The sequence below is a fragment of the Pyrgilauda ruficollis genome, unplaced genomic scaffold (genome assembly GCF_017590135.1).
Source record: "Pyrgilauda ruficollis isolate IOZ18807 unplaced genomic scaffold, ASM1759013v1 scaffold124, whole genome shotgun sequence".
Classification (NCBI taxonomy): domain Eukaryota; kingdom Metazoa; phylum Chordata; class Aves; order Passeriformes; family Passeridae; genus Pyrgilauda; species Pyrgilauda ruficollis.
The window spans coordinates 1,163,636-1,185,261 of record NW_024510766.1 but is presented as its reverse complement, the minus strand read 5'-3'; the positions used below and the strand labels follow the sequence as shown (position 1 = coordinate 1,185,261).

The 21,626-nt window shown below is 46.7% G+C and overlaps 1 protein-coding gene across 1 annotated transcript in view; it reads right to left on the bottom strand.

Moving 5' to 3' along the window:
* Positions 1-2,714: 2,714 nt before the first annotated feature.
* Positions 2,715-21,626, bottom strand: part of SLC7A10 (solute carrier family 7 member 10) — a 40,685-nt gene continuing 21,773 nt past the window's right edge. The window contains exons 2-11 of the mRNA XM_041490578.1: positions 19,503-19,707; positions 13,133-13,284; positions 12,302-12,427; positions 11,194-11,347; positions 9,492-9,615; positions 9,292-9,395; positions 8,175-8,271; positions 4,202-4,351; positions 3,778-3,955; positions 2,715-2,857 (exon numbers count right to left, since the gene is read on the bottom strand). Of these exons, the coding sequence (XP_041346512.1) occupies positions 2,715-2,857; positions 3,778-3,955; positions 4,202-4,351; positions 8,175-8,271; positions 9,292-9,395; positions 9,492-9,615; positions 11,194-11,347; positions 12,302-12,427; positions 13,133-13,284; positions 19,503-19,707 (1,433 nt within the window). The remainder of the gene's footprint in view (positions 2,858-3,777; positions 3,956-4,201; positions 4,352-8,174; positions 8,272-9,291; positions 9,396-9,491; positions 9,616-11,193; positions 11,348-12,301; positions 12,428-13,132; positions 13,285-19,502; positions 19,708-21,626) is intronic.

The following is a 21,626-nucleotide window of genomic DNA, read 5'->3' as shown; positions in this document are numbered from 1 at the left end:
TCTCTCTTGCAAAGCTTGTAGCACAGTGATGATGTATCTGTTACCACTTTTTTCAATCCTGTGGTAAATCAGGTAAGAATAATCCAATCCATTTTTATTGACTTTACCTTAGGCTGACTTACAGGTGGTACTCCCCAGAGTATTTTCTGCATTACAGCCCCTAGTGTTTTATGGTACATAAATGTATAGGCTTACATAGTATTGCTTTGCTATTCAAGCTTTATTTAAACTCCTTTCTGTTGGAAGCAGCTTGCCTTTCTATATCAAGTATCACAGTACTCTAAACATACTCAGCTGTTTCAAGGCTTTTTGTTCAGTGGGCTTTAAAATACTGGTAATTATGTCTCCTTTGGGGCTAGTTGCTTTGTCTTTAGGAAAAATCTCTCTTATATGGATTGAATGTGCTGCTAAATTTCATTTAGCATATGAATTTCTATTTCTAATTTTGTACATTGATTTCTATGGTTAGAAATTCTGCACATTAGGCACTAACCTTTGCAAAGCCTTTAATGTATGTGATGCTGGGAGCAGAGATGAAGCTGTTCCTGAAAATGAAACATCATGGAACACTTTTTAGGGATTGGCATGTAATTCAAAGATGAGGTCTAGTAAATCATCCTGTTCTAAATTAAGCCTTCTGATTTAAGGCCAAATGTTGTTACTTTTAAAGCATGTCATTATAACCAGGGAAGACTTGAGCCAAACTCAGCTAACAATTATGATGAATTTGTTCTTTAATTCTGCTTTTGATTTCCTTATATAACAGCCAAGAAAAGCCTTGGTAGCTGTTGCAGCATTATACTATTACTATTATTATTACTTTTCTCATTACCATACAGATTTGTCTCGAGAGCTGCAAAGTTTCCTTGCTGGCTGATTTCCTTACCTTAATTGTTTAAACAAACAAAAATAAACCCATGCCAAAACTTAGCAGTTCTGAAAGCAATCAGTATTTCTGATGCTGTAATACATTTCGTTTTCCCACTAGCTAGTAAAGGTATTGAAAGAATTAATCTGAATATTTATGATACCCATTAACAAGCAATATATTCATACTATTATTTAAAATGTGGAATGTTTCTTTACATGTCTGCATATATACACAAAAAACCACACCTTTTTTGTAGCTAAATATGTATTTTAATCTCTTATAATTAACAGCTTTATACAAAGAGAAGAATGTAAGCTGTGTTTCTTTTTAGTGTCTACCATCTGGAAGATGGAGATGAATAAAATTTTAATCTATAGATATTATTATTATTACTACTACTACCACTATTATTACTATTATTATTATTTTACCAAAGTCTTTCTGAATAATTAACTAAGATAACGAATCTGTAATTTTTGTGCCAGGGCCCTGGAAAGATACTTTTAAAATTACATTCAGATAGCTGTTACCAAGGCTACTGAATGTGATAGGTTTTGTTTTCAAATAGTGTGAAAGAATAGTAGCTCAGAGCTGTTCTCACATTTTGCATTTTTAGAAGATTCCCTGGTGTGAAAGTGGCCATACTGCTACAGCAGCAAATCTCTATATATTAATTAGGTGCATGGATGAGATTTTTTTTCCTAGTGTATGGCACAAATAAAATATGCAAAACACTTTCTAAGGAGCATCTGATGTGTGAGTGATTTAGGCTGGTTACTTTTTTGAGCCCAGCTGAAAAGGGGAATTGGTCTCTGGAGCAAGGTGACAGCACCTGGCACGTCCAGAGACAGGAGGAGCAGCAGGGTCCTCTCCTGGGTGGGTTTCCCTTGAGCTCCATGCTGAGCCTGCTGCAAACCTCTCCGCATCTCCATCCTCTCCAGCTGGCACCTGGAGCAGGCTGAGCTTCCTGCAGGAGTTCCTGGGTGCTGCAGGAACCCCCTCCACCTCTACAACACTGCTTCGAAACTGAGACACTTGAGAGTTACATCACTGCAAAGCTGAGACACTTGGGATTTAGATCACTGCAAAGCTGAGACACTTGAGATTTAGATCACTGCAATACTGAGATAATATTTAGATCAGTACAAAGCTGAGATACTTGAGATTTAGATCTCTGCAAAACTGAGCTTCTTGAGATTTAGATCACCGCAAAGCTGAGATACCTGAGATTTAGATCACTGCCTCTGTGTCCTTTCTGCTGTGTCACAGAATGCTGCTGGAGTGCTGCAGGTGGTTGTTGGTGCTGTGGCTTTTCCTCTGGTCCGTGCTCAGCGCAGCCCCGGCTGTTTGGAGCTGGGCTGGGGATGTGCTCCAGCTGTGTGGAGGGCTGATCCTTTGGGTTGCACCTTCTTGGGCATTCACCCCTCCCAGGGACAGCAGCAGGTCTCCCTGCTTTCTCTTGATTTCTGTACTTTGATTTTGTGTTGGGAACTGTCCTAGTTTTAAAATGCCTAAATTTGTGTGTCTCTGGTGGACCCTCATGGTGACTAAAATCAGTATTCCAGAGCTGTGTCTGTGCTGCTTTCCCCTGCTGAGCAAGAACGCTGCCAGAAAAAAAACCCAACCAGCTCCTTATTTTACATTTTATTTCTTTTCTTTTTTTTCTTTCTTTTTTTTTTTTTTTTTTTTTTTTCCTTAGGGAATAACTAAAAGCTACAGAGGCCATAAAGGATGTAGCTCATTTTATGGGCTTCACTATTGGTGCTCTAAAACAATTTTTTTTTTTCCAGAAAAACTTTTTTTTTTTCAAAAATCAGCATGTAAACAAGAAGCCACTTCAGCCTCAAAGGCCACGCTGCTGTGATTTCCTCACTGCTGTCTCGCTCACCAGCCGCCAGGAGTGGGCTGAGGAGGCCTCCTCCTCTGCGCTTCCACACTGAGGGTACACCACAAAACACAGCTTCTGCCCCCAGCACGTCAGGGACTCTGCAGGGAGCAAATCACCAGGGTTAGTGGGTGCTTAATGGGGTCTTCTAAACAAAAATGTGATGCTGGAGCCATGTGGGAAGGAGCTGCGCAGCCCTGCTGCCCCCTGAGTGCCCCCTCCAACCCTTCTCCCTCCAGCTCAGTCATCAAAGTGTTCCTCAAGCAGGGCAAATGAAGGTGGCACAGCTTTAGGGTCACCTTTCCCCAGCCCCTCACAGGGCTGCCAGTGCTGCCCTTGGCAGGCTGATGGGATGGGATCCGTGGGATGGGGGCATGGCATGGCATGGCATGGCATGGCTGCCCTCCTGGCACTGTGCCAGCCCAGCTGCAGTGACCACTGGCCATGGGGAGCTGCTGGCAGTGGAGCCAAGTGCAGCTGAGAGAAGCCCTCCAGTGAGAGCAGAGGGCTGAAGTGTCCTGTTTGAAAGTCCTCACCTTTGATTAGTGATTAAAAAGTGATTAAAAACCAAGCACAACCAAAACACAGAAGACTATTTGCAGTTTCAATTTTATATGAGGGGTAATGTAAGTCTTTGTAAGAAACGTTTGAGTACGAGATAGTTCATCGCGTCACGCTGGGCTTGGTGCACGGTGCTGGTGGCACAGTGGAAGAAGGCAGGGCAAAGGTCACACAAACTCCTGAGTCCCTTGGTGACTGCTCATTTAGTCCCTGTGTGTATAAAGTGACACCCCGTGTATTTGCTGTGAGCAAGGCAAGTGCATGGGCATGAGAGGAGGTAAATGTACCCAGAGCGTGCAAAATGCTGCCCAAAGCAAAGCAGTGCCTGGCCACTCTGTGCCCAGGGGCTGCCCATGGCTGAGTGGTGGCCAGCATCCTAAGGGCAGTTTCCTGGCTGTTTTGGTGCCAGCGTGGCAGAATTCAAGCAGGGAGGGCAGGGAGGCAGATAGTGCTGGCTTACCTATTAGCCTATTTACACACTTTGGTTTATTTCTCCAGTAGACTCCAAGGAAAAACACTGGCACTCCAGTTAAAATGATAATGAGTCCAACCCCACAGACGATGGGCTCGGAGTACAAGCTGAAGACCAGCAGAAATGCCCAGAACGCCAGGTAGGTGATGGGGATGAGGAGGTTCACCTACCAGGAGAGAGCAGAGCAGAGCAGGACTGTGCAGAGCAGCAGCAGTGGCTGTGCTGTGGGGGGCTGCAGGCAGGGCAGGCTCCAGGCCCCCCAGGCTGTGTCCCCCTCCCTCCACCACTGTTCTCCTCTCTGCCCATCCCAACAATTCACAAGAGACCTGCCTGGGACATGGTCTGGGAGGTGTCCCCATCCCACCCTTTGCATGACTATTACAACCAAGAAATGTAGCTGTAACAGTGTCACCTTGATAGGTCTGAAGATTTTGGGTTTCTTCCAGCGTAAAACAATCAGGCCTATAATGGTCACTCCATAGCAGAGGTAGTTAATGAATGACACGTAGTTGATTAGCGTGTATGTGTCTCCAACCAGCATGATGATGAGTGTGGCCAGACACTGCAAAGAGAGGAGCACAGCCTTCTTCAGCCATTACTGGAAAAGGTAGCTTAAAAACAACAAAACCAAGCAAAAATCCCATTAAAGCATTAAAAATCCCTTTGTTTGTGGCACCTGCTGAGTGTGTGCTGCTTTCTGGGGCTCTGTTCCTTATCCCAGGGCTGTGCCACCAGGGCTGGGGCTAAATGGGTATTTGGGGTGATTTGGGGCATGCTGAAGCCAGAGGCTAAGAGGGTCTGTTTAAAAATACCCTGGGGTGCTGGCACAGGTGTCTCTGCTGCCCATGAGTAGGCAGGCAGGGCTGGGAAGGCTGGCAAACCTTCCACTCCACCTTTTCTGTGAAGTGTTTTAAAAGCTGTTGAACCTTGTGGTGAGGACTCCAGGCGAAAGGGTTTCTTAGACTTTACATGTTGTGTTTCAGGCACTGTGTTGTTGCAGGTGCTCTCTATATTATAAAGAATTAGAGGTTTGCCCTTTCTCTTGCTGGCTCATGGCACAGCTGACCAGCATCATCAATCTTATGAGCATTACTAATGTTTGGAAACTGGCAGATGGATGGTGGACTTCCCATGCTTTTGCTTGCTTTTTTGAACTCTATGTCTGCCCAATGCTGATAGGGAATTGATTTTCACCTTTTTTGCTTTTATATTCTCTCTATATTCTGTACACATACATTTGTAGTGCTGTTGCCTATTATAGTATTCATAGCTAGCTTTTTACCTACTCTATTAGACAGAAAGGCAAAATAAATTCCCCAGTGGCTCCAAGCTGGGGGTCCAAGTTTAGATTTTCTGGGAAGCCAAGGTTAAAACCAGCTCTCTGAGACACATTTTCATTAACAAAGTTTAGGTCCTATCTAACTGAGGGGGGGATTCAGAAAGGATTGAACTGAGGGGGGATTGCCTCATCATTTATGCTCTAATTGGGGTTTCTTGTCAGTTATGCTAATTTGCTAAACATATAGAAATTGTACGCACTTGATGTTACGTGTGCATCTTCATCGCTTTCCGCCGAGCGAGCTGTGCACCTGAGGATCCTTGTAAAGGTAACTCCTTTTTGGCACCTGTGTCTGGCTTGTGATTTTGGGACCAGCAAAAAGGCACCAATAGTGTAAACCCAGGAGAGCTGACTTGGGGGTCAGGGCACTGCTCCTCGAGCCCCCCACCCACTCTTGGCTACCACAGGGGCTGAGCACTCACCTGCACAAAATACCAGCCCAGTGAACACTGGGGCCCAGAGCCTGAGGGAAACTAAATATCCAAATCCTTCCAGAGAATGCTCAAGGTTTGGTTTGTGTTAATCCAGGCTCCCTTTGTGCTTCTGTCCCTCTTTTCTTAATTAGCTGTTTCGATAGTAAATTCCTCCCAGGAGGGAAGGTTTCTGCGCCTCCAGCAAAGGAACTGAGCACCACCACAGCCACACACCCTGTTGGTCCCTCTGTTCCCCTGTTCAAAGCCTTGCAGGCTTGGCAGAGGGGGATTTCAACACCTTGAACTGTCTGGCCACAAAATGGATTTAAAATTGGGCACCATCTCGGATCTGACTGTCACATAACACGGTCTCTGCTCCCCCCTGCAGCGTGTCACCGTGTCACTGTGTCACACTACTCCCTGCTGCCACTGAGGGCTTTGCAGCGATGGCACTTGGAGAGGCACGATTCCACGTGTGGGTGACCCTGATGTGTCAGATCCACTCGCAGTGGGTGCCATCCCCTCGTGGCTGCAGAGGGCTGCTGCCCTCCAGATGGCCTGGCCACAGCCCCGTGGCTGGCAGGGGGCCAGCCACTCCCCACCATCCTGCAGAAAATGCTGCTAGGAAATAGTTGTTTCTTAACAAATAGAAAGATACTAATGGTACAGTGTAGGCAGCTACAACAGCAAACAGGGCCACAATTTAGGCAAACCTAATTAATACATCAGGTTCCTTGTCTCCTCCATTGAATCACACCTAGCTGCATCTTCCACTGAATTGCTCCCCACCATCCTGCAAAAAAACTGCAGTCCAAATGTTACATTTGGCTTGGCCCCTGGATTTTTGGGAGTAAAATAGTAAATCAGTAAAAATAAAGGTCTCACTGGTAGTGTTGAAATAGCCATTCTTGATGTACAAAAAAACTGCTCTCCATGCAGAGAGCTAGATATGATTCCATGGAAGAGACAAGGAACCTGATGTATTAATTAGGTTTGCCTAAATTGTGGCCCTGTTTGCTGTTGTAGCTGCTTACACTACACTATTAGTATCTTTCTATTTGTTAAGAAATAACTATTTCCTAGCAGCATTTGATGTGCACTGAGCTGCATTAAAACACCTTCAAATGATGAATTAATGTGCCCTGCTGGTTCTGTGATTTGCACTGTGGTTCAAGGGGGGTGGCATGGCATGGATCAGCCAGCTCCACAGGCAGCCAGCTCTTGTTGGGGCTGCTCCATCTGTGATTTACACTGTGGTTCAAGGGGGGTGGCATGGCATGGATCAGCCATGCCATGTTGGCAGCTCTTGTTGGGGCTGCTCCTCAGAGAAACAGCCCCTGACACTGATGTATTTTTAAGGTCAAAGGAGTTCTGCCCCTGTAGAACACAGGATCCCATCCCATGATGGTTGCCCAGGGCACTTGACCCCAAACCTTCAAGGGGCAATACACAAGATGTTTGTGATGGGGCACTCAGCCCCAGGAATGCCATAAAACCTCAACAAAATGCATATTTTGTCATAAAAGCAGAATGAGCTTTTATGGTGGAAAAAAAAGCTTATTTGGTGAAATTTTGTATGGATGTATTGTGCCAGAATTGCTGTTAGAGACAGGAGACATGTAAACATGCATCTTTCTAGTGCATCTGAGGTCAAACCCTCGTGGGTTTGATATCAGTGGCAAAGCTGCAGTTGGCAGCCGTGGATGCAGCCAAGATTTCGAGCAAATGCCCTTTGGGGAATTCCTTTGCTTGGGCCCTGTGGCCATGGACAGCAGCAGCACAAATCATTTTCCTCTTTAGCATCTTCTATGCCACTATAAAACCCTTCAGAAATTCCAGTTGCACTATCAATAAAAGCATACAAAGATCTTTGTTTCAAATAATAACTTCCGTAAGTCATCAGTTTTGTGGAAATTTCCACTGTCTAAAAAAGTGAGAGGAATCTTTTTTCCCATGGGAGCACAGCAGGAACTGGACCCCCAGCACTCCTCACAGCTGGTCCCTTGGTGTCTGGGCTTTGCAGGTGACCTCTTGTCTGCCTGGTGTGCCATTCAGCAGATTCCCTACTGTAATCATTGTCCCTGCTTCATTTTTTGGCCTGTGGAAAGAAATACCTGTGGCCCCCAGTGCCTGGTTACCCCTCACAAGGTGTCTTGGTTGTTGAAAATAATTTTTGGAGCGCTTTGTCCTTTTCCTGGGACCCCCCATATCTCTGGCTTTGGTGGCAGGACCTAAAGCTGCCTTGCTGGAGTGAGATCAGTGACCACGGGGGTTTCCAAATTCTGCTGGGAGGCAGGCAACATTGGTCTGAGGAACTTGTCTTTTCTTAAATGAATTATCTCTGTTTCAATAGCCACTCCCTGTCTCTTGCTGCAGGACAAGAATTAATGAGCTTACACTGCAACTCAGGTTATGAGGGAAACCCTTCAGGTGCCAAGGGGACTGGGAGGAGGAGGAGGAGTTATTTCTGAGGCTGAAGGCGCTGCTCAGCTGGCACCTACCAGCTGCCATTCAGGGTGACCCACTGATTCGGGGGTAAAGCCACCTCTCAAGGGTTTTTCCAGCTCACCTCTCAGGGGTTTGGTGTTTCTAAGAGCAGGCTGCACGGTGACAGAGCAGGGATAGTAACTTACACAGAGGAGAAGGGCAGGGATGGGTGTGCAGTTCTTGACGTGGATCATGGCCAGCAAACTTGGCAAGTGGCCTTCCCGAGCACCAGAGAAACACAGCCTGGAAATAAGAAGGGTAACGATGAATCCACTGGGTGTGCGACAGCCTCTCCAGTCCCTAGTCACACAGCACCTCTTATCTCAACCACCTGCTCTGGTCTTCTCATGGAAAGAGCTGTGGCTGCAGCTGCAGAGACAGCAGCGTGTCCCCTGGGGAAAGGTATTTAAACTAAACCCTGCAGGGCACAAGGCCTTTAACAGCTAATGTCACCTGGGAACAGACCTGCTCTGAGATGCCAAAATACCTCCAAGGACTATCTGCTGGCCAGGGCTGTCTCTTTACCCAGTGAGGGGTGAATGCTCTGAAGGTTGTGTGGGTATTTACAGTGCCAAGAGGGGTTTGGATAAGGTTTAACATGCCTTAGCTTTTCACTTTTTAGTGTATAGCCTGTTACATATGCACTCCAATTTGTTTCATTTCATCATACCCACGAAAGGGTTGGGATAAATACTTTTCCCAAGGTACTTCAGCTGTTTTCTCAAAAAACTTTGTAACTTCTAAATTAAATTAAGACAGGTCAGTTATTATAAACAGACTTTATTGATTACAATCTTACAGACTTTACAGATTCTGGCCCAAATATCAGCAGTATGCATGCAAAGCGTCTTGCCTGAAAGGTGATTTTCCAGCATTAAAATGCCTGTAACTGAGTACAGCACCAGGCCCTGGAACTCCTCCTTGAGCAAAGCACAGTTTAGCTGTGAGCTACTGGAACTTTATTGACATAAAATTACTTTGCTTCCGTGCTAAAGCTGTGTTTGGCTCTTACTGTGAATTATTCCACATCTGCAAACACTTTCAATAACTCATGAAGGTTAATTTGCAAGAAATTTCATGATTCAATATTACATTTGCTGATTTGAAACAGAATAATTCATAACTGATTGTATCCAACACACCCAACAACAAACTCATCTTCTACAACATCCAAAATGTCTAGCTAGCATTTCTCTAGCAAATGCAATTAAAACAGCCCCTCCCCAAATTAGATAATGTTCATAAAATTGTACTCCATCTAACCTTGATGAGGTAAAAAGGTATCCATTTATTCCTCCAAATGTAGATAGGGCCACTGAGACTGGCATAACCCAGGAAAAATAGCCCAGTAACTTTTCACCAAATGTCTAAAGCAACAGAAGGCAGAGAAACTGAAACACACTGCAAAGCAGAGCACTGAAATCAAAGTGTGTTTGACACATCCAGGGAATGGTTTTACTTACTACCGCCACAGCGTTGGAGGACAAGAGCTCTTGGGGAGACATGGCAGTGAAATATGCAATGTTGGTGAACGTGTACACAAATGTCACCAATGGGATGGATATGAATATGGCACGAGGCAGGTTCCTAATAAAAGAATTAGGAGGGTAGAGAAGAAATTACAGTCATGCACAGCGAGACCACGACGACTGTGTGGGGCCCGGGGCGGCACGCAGCTGGGTGGGTTCCTTGGTGTTTTCCGAGGGAAGCAGAGCTTCCCCCAGCTCTCTGAGCCACTGCAGCTTAGGGAAGGCTACAATGGAATGCTGTGTCTGCAGGGAGCTCCAGGGGACAGAGACCAGGAGCTGCCTTGGGGCTCTTGACTGGGACTGGGACAGAGTGGAACTGAAAAATGGAACACCCAAAAGCCCTGGGGACAGGCACCCCGGTGGAACAAGATGTCTTGCTTTGCTTTACCTTCACCTGCTCTGAAAAGGAAGGGATCCTGCTGTTCAGCTGCTGCCCTGGCCCATTGTGTACCCTAAACCTGGTCAGGTCATCCAGCTTACAGCAGCACAGATGCACTTGATCTCCAGCCCAGAGACCTTCCTAGAGGTGCACACCTGAGCTATTCTGTATCTAACAGAATGCATTTTTCTCTCTGTGTCAGATTTGGGAATAAAGTCTTTAGAGAGCATGTTTAACCTCGTGAATTTGAATAGATTTAGTAAACGTAGGAAGTGGTTTTGTTTGTCCAATTATTTTTAATACTTTAATATCTCCACTAAGGCTGCAACAATAATTTTTTTTAAAAAGGCCATTTGCTCCATTCTCTCTTTATTTCTCAACTAAGGCCATATTTACCTTATTTAAATAATAACTTTTTTATTATTCAGCTTTGAAATCATGGTGGCCCATTAAAATATTGTTGTTTAATAATTACCACACTTTCTTTATTCCTGCCAAATCCCTGGACACACATTTTGCCACTCACTGGTGTGCAGAGATGCTCATAAGGCTGCAGCTTTAATTCCTTCCCATCCAAGCTGTAACAGCTTACATTTCTTCTTGTTTAATTGCTGTGTGCACTGGATGCCCAGAAGTAACTAATGCTCCAAGAGCTGCTCCTGACATTTGCCATTCCACTTTATTAACTCAGAAATGTTGAAACATTTGAGCTTTGCTGAACTAAAATTCCCTTTCCCTCCAGCCTTCTCGGCCTGCTTGTGATAAATCCTTTGCAAGCCCTTCCACAGCCAGGATCAGCAGTGACCCAGGGTAAGCTGCCTTGGCAGGAGGGGCACAGAGTGCCACTTTCACTGCACTGCTAATCATCCCTTTCGGGTGTCTGTGGGAAGCTTTGGGTGAAAAAACAAAGCAGCTTCCAGGATAATTCAACTTTTTCAAGACAAAGAAGATTATTGCTGCAGATACTTGTGTGGCACCTCATCCATGGTTAATTTTCTGCTGTGGAAGGTTGAATACGATTGAATAGTGACATAAAGATACTGCCTTGTCTGTGGGCTGCTTTCATTCAGTTCATACCTCATTCCAGTGTTTCTGTAATGTGCCTGCTATCTGTTCTGAACAAAACTCTCTCTCCTTTAGAAAGACCAGTCCCACAGACATGGAATGCCACTGCAGCCTCTTATGAAATGAGCCATGCTACCAGACAGCTCCAAAGTCTCAGCTCTCCAGGGAGAGCATCAAGAAGTGGATACTTGCCTGCGGGGATCAACCAGCTCCTCTGTGACATAGTTCAAGAAGTTCCAGCCACTGAATGCAAAGGATCCCTGAAGAAAAGCTAATGCTAAATGTCCCACAGATGGAGTCATCCAAAATCTGAATGCATTGCTTGGTGTCAACTCTTTGTAGTTTCCTGCATAGAGAGTGCAAGCCAGATGTTAGGCCATGCCTTCCTACCTCGCAGACTTTAAAACAGGTAAGAGTTTGCTTTTTACTCTTTATTAGAACGGAGACTTCATGCTGTTCATGCCACCATGGGCTGACACAGCAGTTGCAGTGCTTTCTGCAGGACAGTGTCCTGGTCAGGCAGCTCAGGCTCTCCTGGCAGCCTCCACCACATCTGTGCCACAGCAACTTATGAGACCCTTTGGCAACATGCACTGGCTGAGAATGGATCCTTGGCAGTGCAAATTCCTACCTGCCCTTAACACCGTCCTCTTTTACAAGAGTTTGGTGTTGTTTAGTAGATATCCTTGAAAATAAAATGTCTATGGGCCTGAAAGTTTTGTCAAGACTGCAGGACTAGCACCACTAGGAAAACAAGTGCTCTCTGTAAATGTCACATTCCTTTGTCCTTTATGTGACTCATCATATACATGATAAAAATATTATAAGTCTTTTGTACTTTTGGCTTTCCAATGACTGGTGAATCAGTGAGACATTTTTCACCTGTGTTTAATCTTATAAGTGACTTTTTGTAGGAAATTGGACTAGTGCCTGAAATGAAGCAGATATCTTCCTGCCCTAGGCAAAGCATTGCTTATTCATTTTACATCCAGAGCACTTCAAATTCAAGGAATGCACAACAGATTAAAAATGTTAAGTAACTATTCCAAAACATTGTGAGCTGCTCTCCTTTATTCTGTCAAAACCTACAAGGTGGGCTGGAAAGGGACTTTTTTAAGGGGATACAGCTGATTTCTCCCTTGTGTCATACTTCCCCAGCTGTGTCAGTGTGCAATCCCACAGCTTGGCAAAGCCCAGCACGCCTTCAGGTCAGTTTGTAAGGAGGAAACATTGCAGTAAGTGGGAAAAATCAAGTCTATCAACAGTACCATACCAGTGTTAGAGCTGTCTCACAGAGTACCTTTAAAGATCTGTATGAAGCCCACGATAATGATTAGGGTCAGGGCTAAGAGTTTTCCTGCTGTAAATATATCCTGGATGCGCGTCGCCCATCGCACGCTGGAGCTGTTCACCCACGTCAGGAGGACTGCAGAGCAAAAGACTGAATTCAGTGAAATGAAATTGTGTTTATTTAAGAACATACAGTCAAAATAGTGACAAACACACTCATGCTCCTGCAGGGAGCTCTAGCGTGCCAGCAACGAGGGTGAGGAGGAGCATTGCCTTTCCCAAGCTGCAGGGCACCCTGGCAGCCATCAGCCCCGTGGGTGCTGCCAGAGGGGCTCTCCCCAGCTCAGTAACTGTGCCTGAGCAGTGCCCAGTGTGCCAGGATCGTTGCCTCCTCACAGGAACACTGAAAGTCTCCAGCCCTGCAGCTTCTGCCAGCTCCAGCAGTGGCTGATGCAGAGCTGGCTGCATGCTGCCTGCTGCACACTCACCTGTGTGATTGTGAGAGAAGATGGGAAGGGGAAGGGCTCAAAGGGTGGTGGTCACCTGTGCCAGGTGCCCATGGTTCTGCAGCACTGCCCCATCCCACAGGCTCACCTGGCACCACTTTCCCTGGACCCACAGGGGTTTGGGTGCCTCTGTGCCTCCCTCCAGGCTCTGCACTTGCTGCAGGCACGTGGAAAGGGACAGGATGTCCCACACCAGTCACGGTGTCTCTCCTGGGAGCTCCCCACTGCCCTTTGGAGCTGGGCCCTGACCCCAGCCTGGCTGCAGTAGCCCCTCCAATGGTCCCTTGTAAAAGCAGAGCAAGATTTTTGTGTGTGTGCAAGAAGCAAATACTTACGTAGACACACCATGGAGAGGATCCTGGAGGCATTGTAGGGGGGAATACAGTTAGGGAAGACAGGCTGCAGGACATAGTTTGAGAAGGTCAGTGCAATGACAGCCAGGCTAGTTGGGTACATGATAAGCACTGCGCTCCACAGTAGCAGAAACCTGGAAAGACAAGGAAAAGCACAAGAGAGCAGTGCTGGTGCTGTGCTGGAGGAGGTCACACACACCCAGCTGTGCACAAGGTGTCAGGGCTGAGCACCTCCATCCTGCTCACACACACCAGTGTGACTCCCCTCAGCCCTTCTCCCGTGTTCTCAGCACAATCTGTATTTTGAATGAAGCATTGTAAAGCAAAGCATGATTTAGGAACGTGTGGAAGAGCGAGGATTATGACCAGCAGGCACGTTTTGGTTTAGCTCTGTGTCTAGAAAGGAGCTCTGCTGCTCCTGGGCTGACACATCACCACACCAGACAGTAGTCCCGACACTGAGGGCACCTCTGAAGGGTTTTGGCTGCAGCCATAGGCAGCAGCTGTACTTTTGGGGCTGCTACCAGCTCCCTGCTGGTCACTGGGGGGGTTTCTTGTCACCACTGGTGTTGGCTCTGTGACCCAGGCCAGGGCAGATGTGCTGCAGCACTTTGTGATGGATCACACAGCTGGGCTGGCTGCCTGCCTCCAGCTGTGGCTTAAGGTGATTGCACCCAACAAGGTATTGTGCAAATATAAAGTGTGGGATATTTTGGTTTTTCATTCTGTGAAAAGGGGAAAAAAAAAAGGCAGCAGTGGATGAGGTTAGTATTTAAAAATATTTGAAGTATTATTATTTCTATAGTGAGAAGTAGTCATTGCAAGAAAGTGAAGTTTTTCTTGCATGTATATGCACACACAGTCACACGTATATGTATATGAAGTTTTTCTTGCCATGTATATGCACACACAGTCACATACAGTGACTTGTTCATACACATGCACAAATATAATGTGCAGGGATGCATGACGCAAATGAGGATTTGAAATGATACTTCCAAATATGACAGTACAATTTCTACATCACATGGGTAGCTCTTTAGGGGCTGCACCCACCCAGTGTGCTCCCTGCCTCCAGCCCTGAAATCTGGCACAGCTGAGGGAGCCTCTCTCTGTGCCATCAGGAGGGAGTGCTGCTTGCTGCCTGCTCCTCAGCTGAGGTGGAAAATGTCTCTCAGTCCCATCCTTCACTTTGCCTTCTTGTTCCTGAGAAGGATGGGGCAATTAATTAGCTACCACAGTTAATTTGGTAACCAGACCAATGTAAGAGCTGGGTACCTTCCCAGCTGCCACTGTAATTGTTTACAATAAACTCAGCAGTTTTTAAATTTCTCTTTATTTTGTTGTGTGAATTGGTTTTTGGTTTTTTACCCCCCTCAATTTCTAATGTTCTTCCTTTTGGTTCAGAGCAGTTTTCTCCAGTGATTGCTTTGTGCTCTTTGGTGTTGTTGATGATGTACCCAGCTTGGGAGAGCTCTGCAGATCCTGCTTGCTGAGTTAACTCAGCTGGTCCACACTGAAGAATAAACAGGACCCAAAGACTACAATAACAATTTGCTGAATATGATTAGGATACTGATGGTGCTGCCTGGGGTCAAGCTGTTTTGTGTGGCTGTTGACTGGCAGGGCCTTTGCAGAGGCTACCAGTTTTTCCCTGTCATGTTTGTCTTCACCCATACAAATTTTACACAAATTTTTAGCCTATATATGTAAGCTGAGAATTGTGTAAAACATTCAGTGGGGAGAATGACTCTGAAAAGACTATTTCAGGCAAAATTGGCCCTGGTTTCTATGCTGTAATATGGAGTGTGGTGTAGCTGGTATTGGGAAGAACATGGTTTAGAAGGGAACGGATTAATGACAGTCATGGAATTGAAATGCAGGATTGATAACACAAATTAAAGCAAATGCATAATTTTAGCAGAGGGGGGACAAAGTTGCACTGTCAAATGTGAAACTCAAAAGAGAGATGGCAGCAAAACAAGGAGGAAGCTTTGCCTAAGGTGTAGGCCCACTTTTATGGTGTTTCTACAGGTAAGTTTTAATCAAAACCTATTTCTGGGGAAAAGATCTCCACGCTGGTCACTGAGATCACATTCACATCCCCAAACAAGCAGATGTGGGGGCCAGGGGCAGCGCTGGCACGTGCCATGTGCTCACAGTGCTGCCAGGGCAGCACGAGGACCTGGAGCTGGATGGGAATGGCTTTCCTGGGGAAAATGGCTCGTGGGGAGATGATGTGGGAGATGACACAGCATGGCACACCTGGAATGACTTGGTTCTGCAGAGGGAAAGTGGCAGAATTATTGCCCTGAGGGCTGAGCTACAGCACTGGAGATGGAGATGGAGATGCAGATGCAGATGGAGATGGAGATGGAGATGGAACTCCACTCTACAGCCTTTCAATGTTACTCAGTAGCTGTGATTTAAAAAATAAGAGAAGGTAAATCTTCTCTTGTTGCTGACTGAGAAGTGATCAGATCTTTATAACAGGTTTGAGACAGCTGAATGTAAAGAAAAAAGAAGATGCAGCTCTTTGGTTAGTGTTGCTTGGGTTTGGTTGGTTTTGGTTGTTTGGGTGGGTGTTTTTTTCTGAACACTGGAGTTTGCATGAGAAATCTGAGCTCCTGCTCATGCTGGTGGTGAAGGAGCTGGTGAAATGACCCCTGTGCCTGTATTCTAGCCACTGGCTGGATGGCCTCTGCTGTGTTTGGCTGTTGAGCCTGATCCAAAGTTCACTGAAGCTAATGGCCCACAGTCCCATCAGTGTGTCTAAGAGTGAGATCCTGTCTACTCAGAGCCCATCCCCCTGCCTTAGAAACAGCCCAGAGTGAGTGGTGCCAGCAGCTGCTCCTGGGGAGCTGTGGCATTCATGTGGACTGCCACTCACCCCTGGACCAGAACTGAATTTTTTTGTAGATACCTCTGCATAGTAATTCCCTCGCCTGTGGAAAGAAATAAACAACATGGTTTCATCTGGGCCCTAAATAGTCTAGTGGACTTGGTGAAATTGGCTCTCAAATATCTATTTGGGATGTGCTATATTCCCCCGAGGATCTAGAATTAGATACGTTATGGATTCAAAGCAGCCTGTGAAAATACAAAATTCCAGTGTACCCTGCCTGTGCATCATTAGCAAAAGAAAAGGGCTTGAAACAGGTGCTATAGTACAACTCACCTCAGTACAGTTCAGGAAAAACTGGGCTGGTTTAAGCTGGAGCCAGTTTGAACACTATTAATGCCATCCTACATTGCTGAAAGACTTACTGCCTTTGGAAAATTCAAAATTTTGCAATAACGAGAAAGAACCATAAAAGTGTATTTGAAGCATGTTATACTTGCAGTTTAGAGTGACACTTATCAAAGCTTTGGCTGCAAACTCTCCACTGACTGATTTTGGGAAGGACACGTGCAGTCAGCAGGCTCTGCTGGTGAAGCAGCTGTGTTAGCTGCAGCATCACTGCTGAGCCTTCAGGAGTTGTATTGATCAGAAACTCACTGGAGGGTTTTCCATGAAGCTGAATTTATTCATTGTCTTCTGCAAGAATACCTGTTCAGGCCTTTATTTATCATTTGGGGTATTGTTCTTTTTACTCAAACAGACTTGCAGGCCCATGTGCACACAAGGAGAGCTGTGCTCAGAGGGCTCCTGCAGCACAGCCTGTGGGCATTCCCTGCAGTTTGTGCTCACACACAAATGCTATTTAAAACCACAATGATTCCTAAACAGAGAGGAAAGCAGGAGTCTTTCTCTGGTAACACTGGAACCCTTCCTCACCTCTTCCTTCTCCCTTGGCCAGAGGAGCTGGGCAGTGTCTCTGCTCAGGGCTGTCCCCAGCCAAGGTTTGCCATCACCATCACTTTCCAGCAGTGTTTCATGCTGTCCTTGAGCCAGCCAGAGCTGCTGCTCTGCAGCCACAGCTCCTGCCAGCTCAGGAGATGGCCCTGTCCTGCCTTTGCTATTGCATTCACCTCCTTACATCACACCTAGCCATGAACTTTTTCAATAAAAAGTTATGCATCCAGCTATCAGTACTGCCAGACACAGAAGCTGGGGCAGGTAGTACTCCAGTGGCTGTCACAATCAAATAGTATTTCTTTGTGCCTTGTATCTATGCAGGAACACCTGCATAGATATATTAAAAAAATAATAAATGGGAGGATTTCGGGAGACAGGGACAAGACAACAGAAGTGGAGTTGCTGTGGTCTGGGTGGGTACGGCATGTGCTCTTACAACAAACACCTTTTTATGAATAGACCAAAACATCCCGTTGGTCACTGGGAAAGTCAGGTGCACGGGAAAGGCAGGGGCACCAAAACTTTGTGTGCTGAGTTTGATGTGCTCAGCTGCAGAAGGATTACATCAAAAGAGAGCAGCAGAGGTTTTTATCCCAGGCAGGCACAGTGCAGGCCCCTGGAAGCTCAGACTGCCTGTGACCTGCCAGTGCTGGATGGGCACTCCCCAGGTGGGAAGCTGCAGGTGCTGGAGCTCCCCAAAGCTGCAGCCTTCAGGTGGTGGCTCAGGAAAGAGCAGCAGGGCACAACCTCAGCTTGGCTTTACTGGAAAATATGACACAAATTCCCCTTTTATGCCAAAACCTGCCTGGTGGCTTTTGTCTAGTGTAACCCTTTGTCATAGTAGTGGAACTATTTAGTTTCTTGAGAGAAGAGCTCACATCTCTACACAGGAAGGATGTGAGCACTACTTCTCTTCAGGTGACAGGTTGTGCTTTTTTGATATTGCTTGTGCATTACAAGCCTGGACACCATGTAAGTGCTGCCTAAGCAGAATTTCCTGCCTTGGGAGGTGAGACTGTCCCCAGGCACATGCTGGGGAGTGATCAATCAGTTGGTGTCTGGTTTGTTACAGCAGCTGCACAGCTTGGTGTTTGCAGGCATCAGGGAGGTTCTCTGAATGTGGCAGAGGGAGCTGAGGAACAATTTAAATTAATTTTAATTAAATTACATTTAATTTTAGTTGCACTTGATTTCTAAGTAGTTTCATTTTCCCCCCTAGAAAGCACAATTCTTTTGGTTTTGTGGACCTCTCACGTCACTGGCCTCCTTCACAGTGATGTTCCAGGGATGGGACTTGTGGCAGTTTGTGGGGTTCTGTGCTCTCTGCCCCCTGTCCCAGCTTGCAGACACTGCTCCTGTCAGCAGGCAGTAGGAAGCTGCTGTCTGCCTGCTGCAGTGCCCTGGAGAGCAGGAGCTCTGCTGTGCAGCTCCTGCCCCCACGAGGGAACACACCTGAGTGGAGCTGAAATTTGGTTAGCCAAGCCAATGCTGTTGTTGCCTCCATCTGCTCTGTGATCTCAGTGTAATTTTCTGTGCAAAGCAGGACAGCAATCAGAGATTCCATCCACTAAAGAAACACAGATTTCATGAACCAGCAGAAGGCGATGGCTGAAGCTTGACAAGCATCAGAAATGCACCCTGTGAGCAGGCATGTCTGCAGTGCTGGCTGTGCCCTGGGCCTGTGTGACATGAGCTGAGGCAGGCGTGAGAGGACAGCCTTTGGCACAGGGTGACAGACTGCCTGTGTTATGCCTGTTCTGATTTGTCCTTGCTCAGCAGACAGCAAAACTTTTAAAAGCTCATTTTCCATCTCACATGAGAAGGAATTCTCTGGTTTGGTGGGGGTTTTTTCCTTACTCTTTCTCTATTTTCTGTACTGGTGCTTACTTATCTTAGCTAAACCACCAACATGTGGTATGGCCTGTCTACTCACAATGAGAGAGCTGCTCAGAACATTCTGGTGCTTCTCTAGTAGTCTGTGAGTACAGGCTGACAGCTTAATTTATTGTGTGGAATACATCAAAAAGTGTACACCCAAATAAAACAGATAACCTCCTCTCACTTGTCCCTTCCTCACCTGGCCACACTACTGCATCAGTACTATTTTCAAAGAGAAATCCTTCCCTGAGTTAGCATTCCCCTCTCGCTGTATTTACAGCTCTTGGTTATTCTGGACAGCAAGTCAAGCAGCTTTGCTTTATTTGTGGGGGGCAGCTCCAGCCTGGCCTGGGATGGGGGAAGCTCTTCAGCACCAGGCACTGACCATTCATGGCTTGCACACGGGAAGATCGCTCGGACACAGCATCACCCTCTTCTGCCATGGACTTTGAGGCAGGGAGGGAAGTGAAAGATCTGTCACCTTCTCTTGAAAAACAGCACTGGGAGGCCTGTGTAGGGACAATTTGGTATTTCTAACAGAGAACAGAAAGATTGATTTTGCTGAAGCATTTTTATTGACAAATGTTGTCTCCTCCAAGTCCGATGGCTTTCCCACACACCAAACACACGACAGAAATGTGCTTTCAAATGAGTTCATAGAGATAGGGTACTTACCCAGCTAACCCACCAAAAATCTCTGTGACATAGGAATAATCCCCTCCCGACTTGGGGATGGTGACCCCCAGCTCAGCGTAGCACAGCGAGCCCAGGGCAGCCACGCCTCCACCGAGCACCCAGATGATGAGAGCCAGGCCCACCGAGCCCGCGTGCTCCAGGACTCCCTTCGGGGAAATAAAGATCCCAGAGCCTATGATGTTACCTGCAAAGGACAACACGTCAGCAGTCAGGGCAAAGAAAGGAAATAGCTGGCTTTTATTTATTCCAAACAAGGTAAACAAGCCCAGAGCCCCCGCTCAAATGCAAAACTCAGCCGTGCCACCCCCATGCTCCCCTTTCAGATTTTGTATGACTGCACTGTTTCTGGTTATGCCCTGGCAGAAGTGTTGCCATTGATCAGCAATCAAAGATGGTAAGTGTGTGCCCAGCTCTGCTGCTGAGGATCCGTGAGTTTTCTGGCATCAACTTCCTCAGCTTGCATAACTCTCACCTGCCATGCCCAAGCGTATTACTGCAAGGAGTTAGAAGTGACTTTGTACTGAAGACTTTTCATCCACTCCTAAGAGGAATTTGAACAAGTTAAGGCCCCTTTCCCGGGAGTTTGGGAGGTCAAAATAGAAGAGAGTAGCATTATCTGTAATGATGGGCCCAGAAGGTGTGCTTGCCACCAAGGATGGATTTAAGATTGTGCTTGAAAAAGTAATCTCAAAGTCTGAAATATTAAAAATCCATAAAGCATTTTGTACTTGCAATACCTGTGCTGCTTAGTGATTGGCCATGAAATTTTAAGTTATAATGTGGCATGGCTAAAATATTGGACAATATGACACAGTTGAGATGATGTGAGCTGAAGCAGTGCTGGGTATAGAGAAGGAGTGCTGGAAGCCACCAGGTGCTCTTTTTTCGTGTGGGGCCAGTGTATGTTAAATGATGGGTGAGCAGCTGGCTCAGGGGTCGGGCACAGAGGGTGGCATGGCTGGGGTGACATCAGACTGGGGCTGTCACCAGGGGGGCTCTGCAGGGCTCCTCAGCCCTGTGCTCAGCACCACATTGATGGTGTGGACCCAGGAGTCCAAGGAGCCCTCAGGAAGTTTGCTGATGGCACTGAATCAGGAGGAGCTGCTGACTCCTTTGAGGGCAGAGGGGCCCTGCAGAGAGAGCCAGCCAAGGGGAGAGAAGGGCGATCCCAGCCACGGCAAGCTCAGCTGAGGCAAGGGCTGGGTTCTGCCCTGGCACGGGGCAGCCCCGGCTGTGGGGCACTGGGGAGGAGAGGCTGGAGAGCAGCTGCAGGAGGGACCTGGGGCTCCTGGCAGCGGCAGCTGGAGCTGAGCCAGCAGCGGCCTGGCAGCCGGCAGGGACATCCCTGTCCTGGGGCAGCAGGCCCAGCCCTGCCGGGCCGGGGGGATTGTTCTGCTCTGCTCTGGGCTGGGGCGGCCTCGCCTTCAGTGCCGGGCACTTTGGGCTCAGAGCATGAGAAAGACATGAAGCCATCGGAGAGGGCCCAGAGGAGCCCTGGGCATGGGGAAGGGTCTGCAGGGGAAGCCTTTTGAGTCTGGTACTGCTGGGTGCCACAGTTTAACAGTTGTGCTCGTGCTATGGTGGTGTTCGAAGGTGCCAGGATGGGGAAGAGATGAGAATCTTGACTCCATGTTTCAGAAGGCTGAATTTTTATATTTATTATCTTATTATTATTTATAATATTATATTAAAATGCTATATTAAAACTATACTAAAAAGAATAGAGAGAAAAGGATCCATCAGAAGGCTAGAAAGGACAGGAGAGGAATGATAACAAAAGCTCGTGACTCTCCGAGAGTCCGAGCCAGCTGACTGCAATTGGCCATTAATTAGAAACAGCAAATATGCACCAATCACAGATGCACCTGTTGCATTCCACAGCAGCAGATAGTTATTGTTTACATTTCCTTCCTGAGGCTCCTCAGGAGAAAATCCTGGCAAAAGGATTTTTCAGAAAATATCATGGCTACACTCATGCATGTGGAGAAAGACCTGAAGTGATAAAAGCCCCTTAAAAATGATCTGCTACCTGCCAGCATACATACCAGTCTACCTGCATTTTCCACAGATCAACATGCCTGAAAACACTGCACTGCTGGGAGG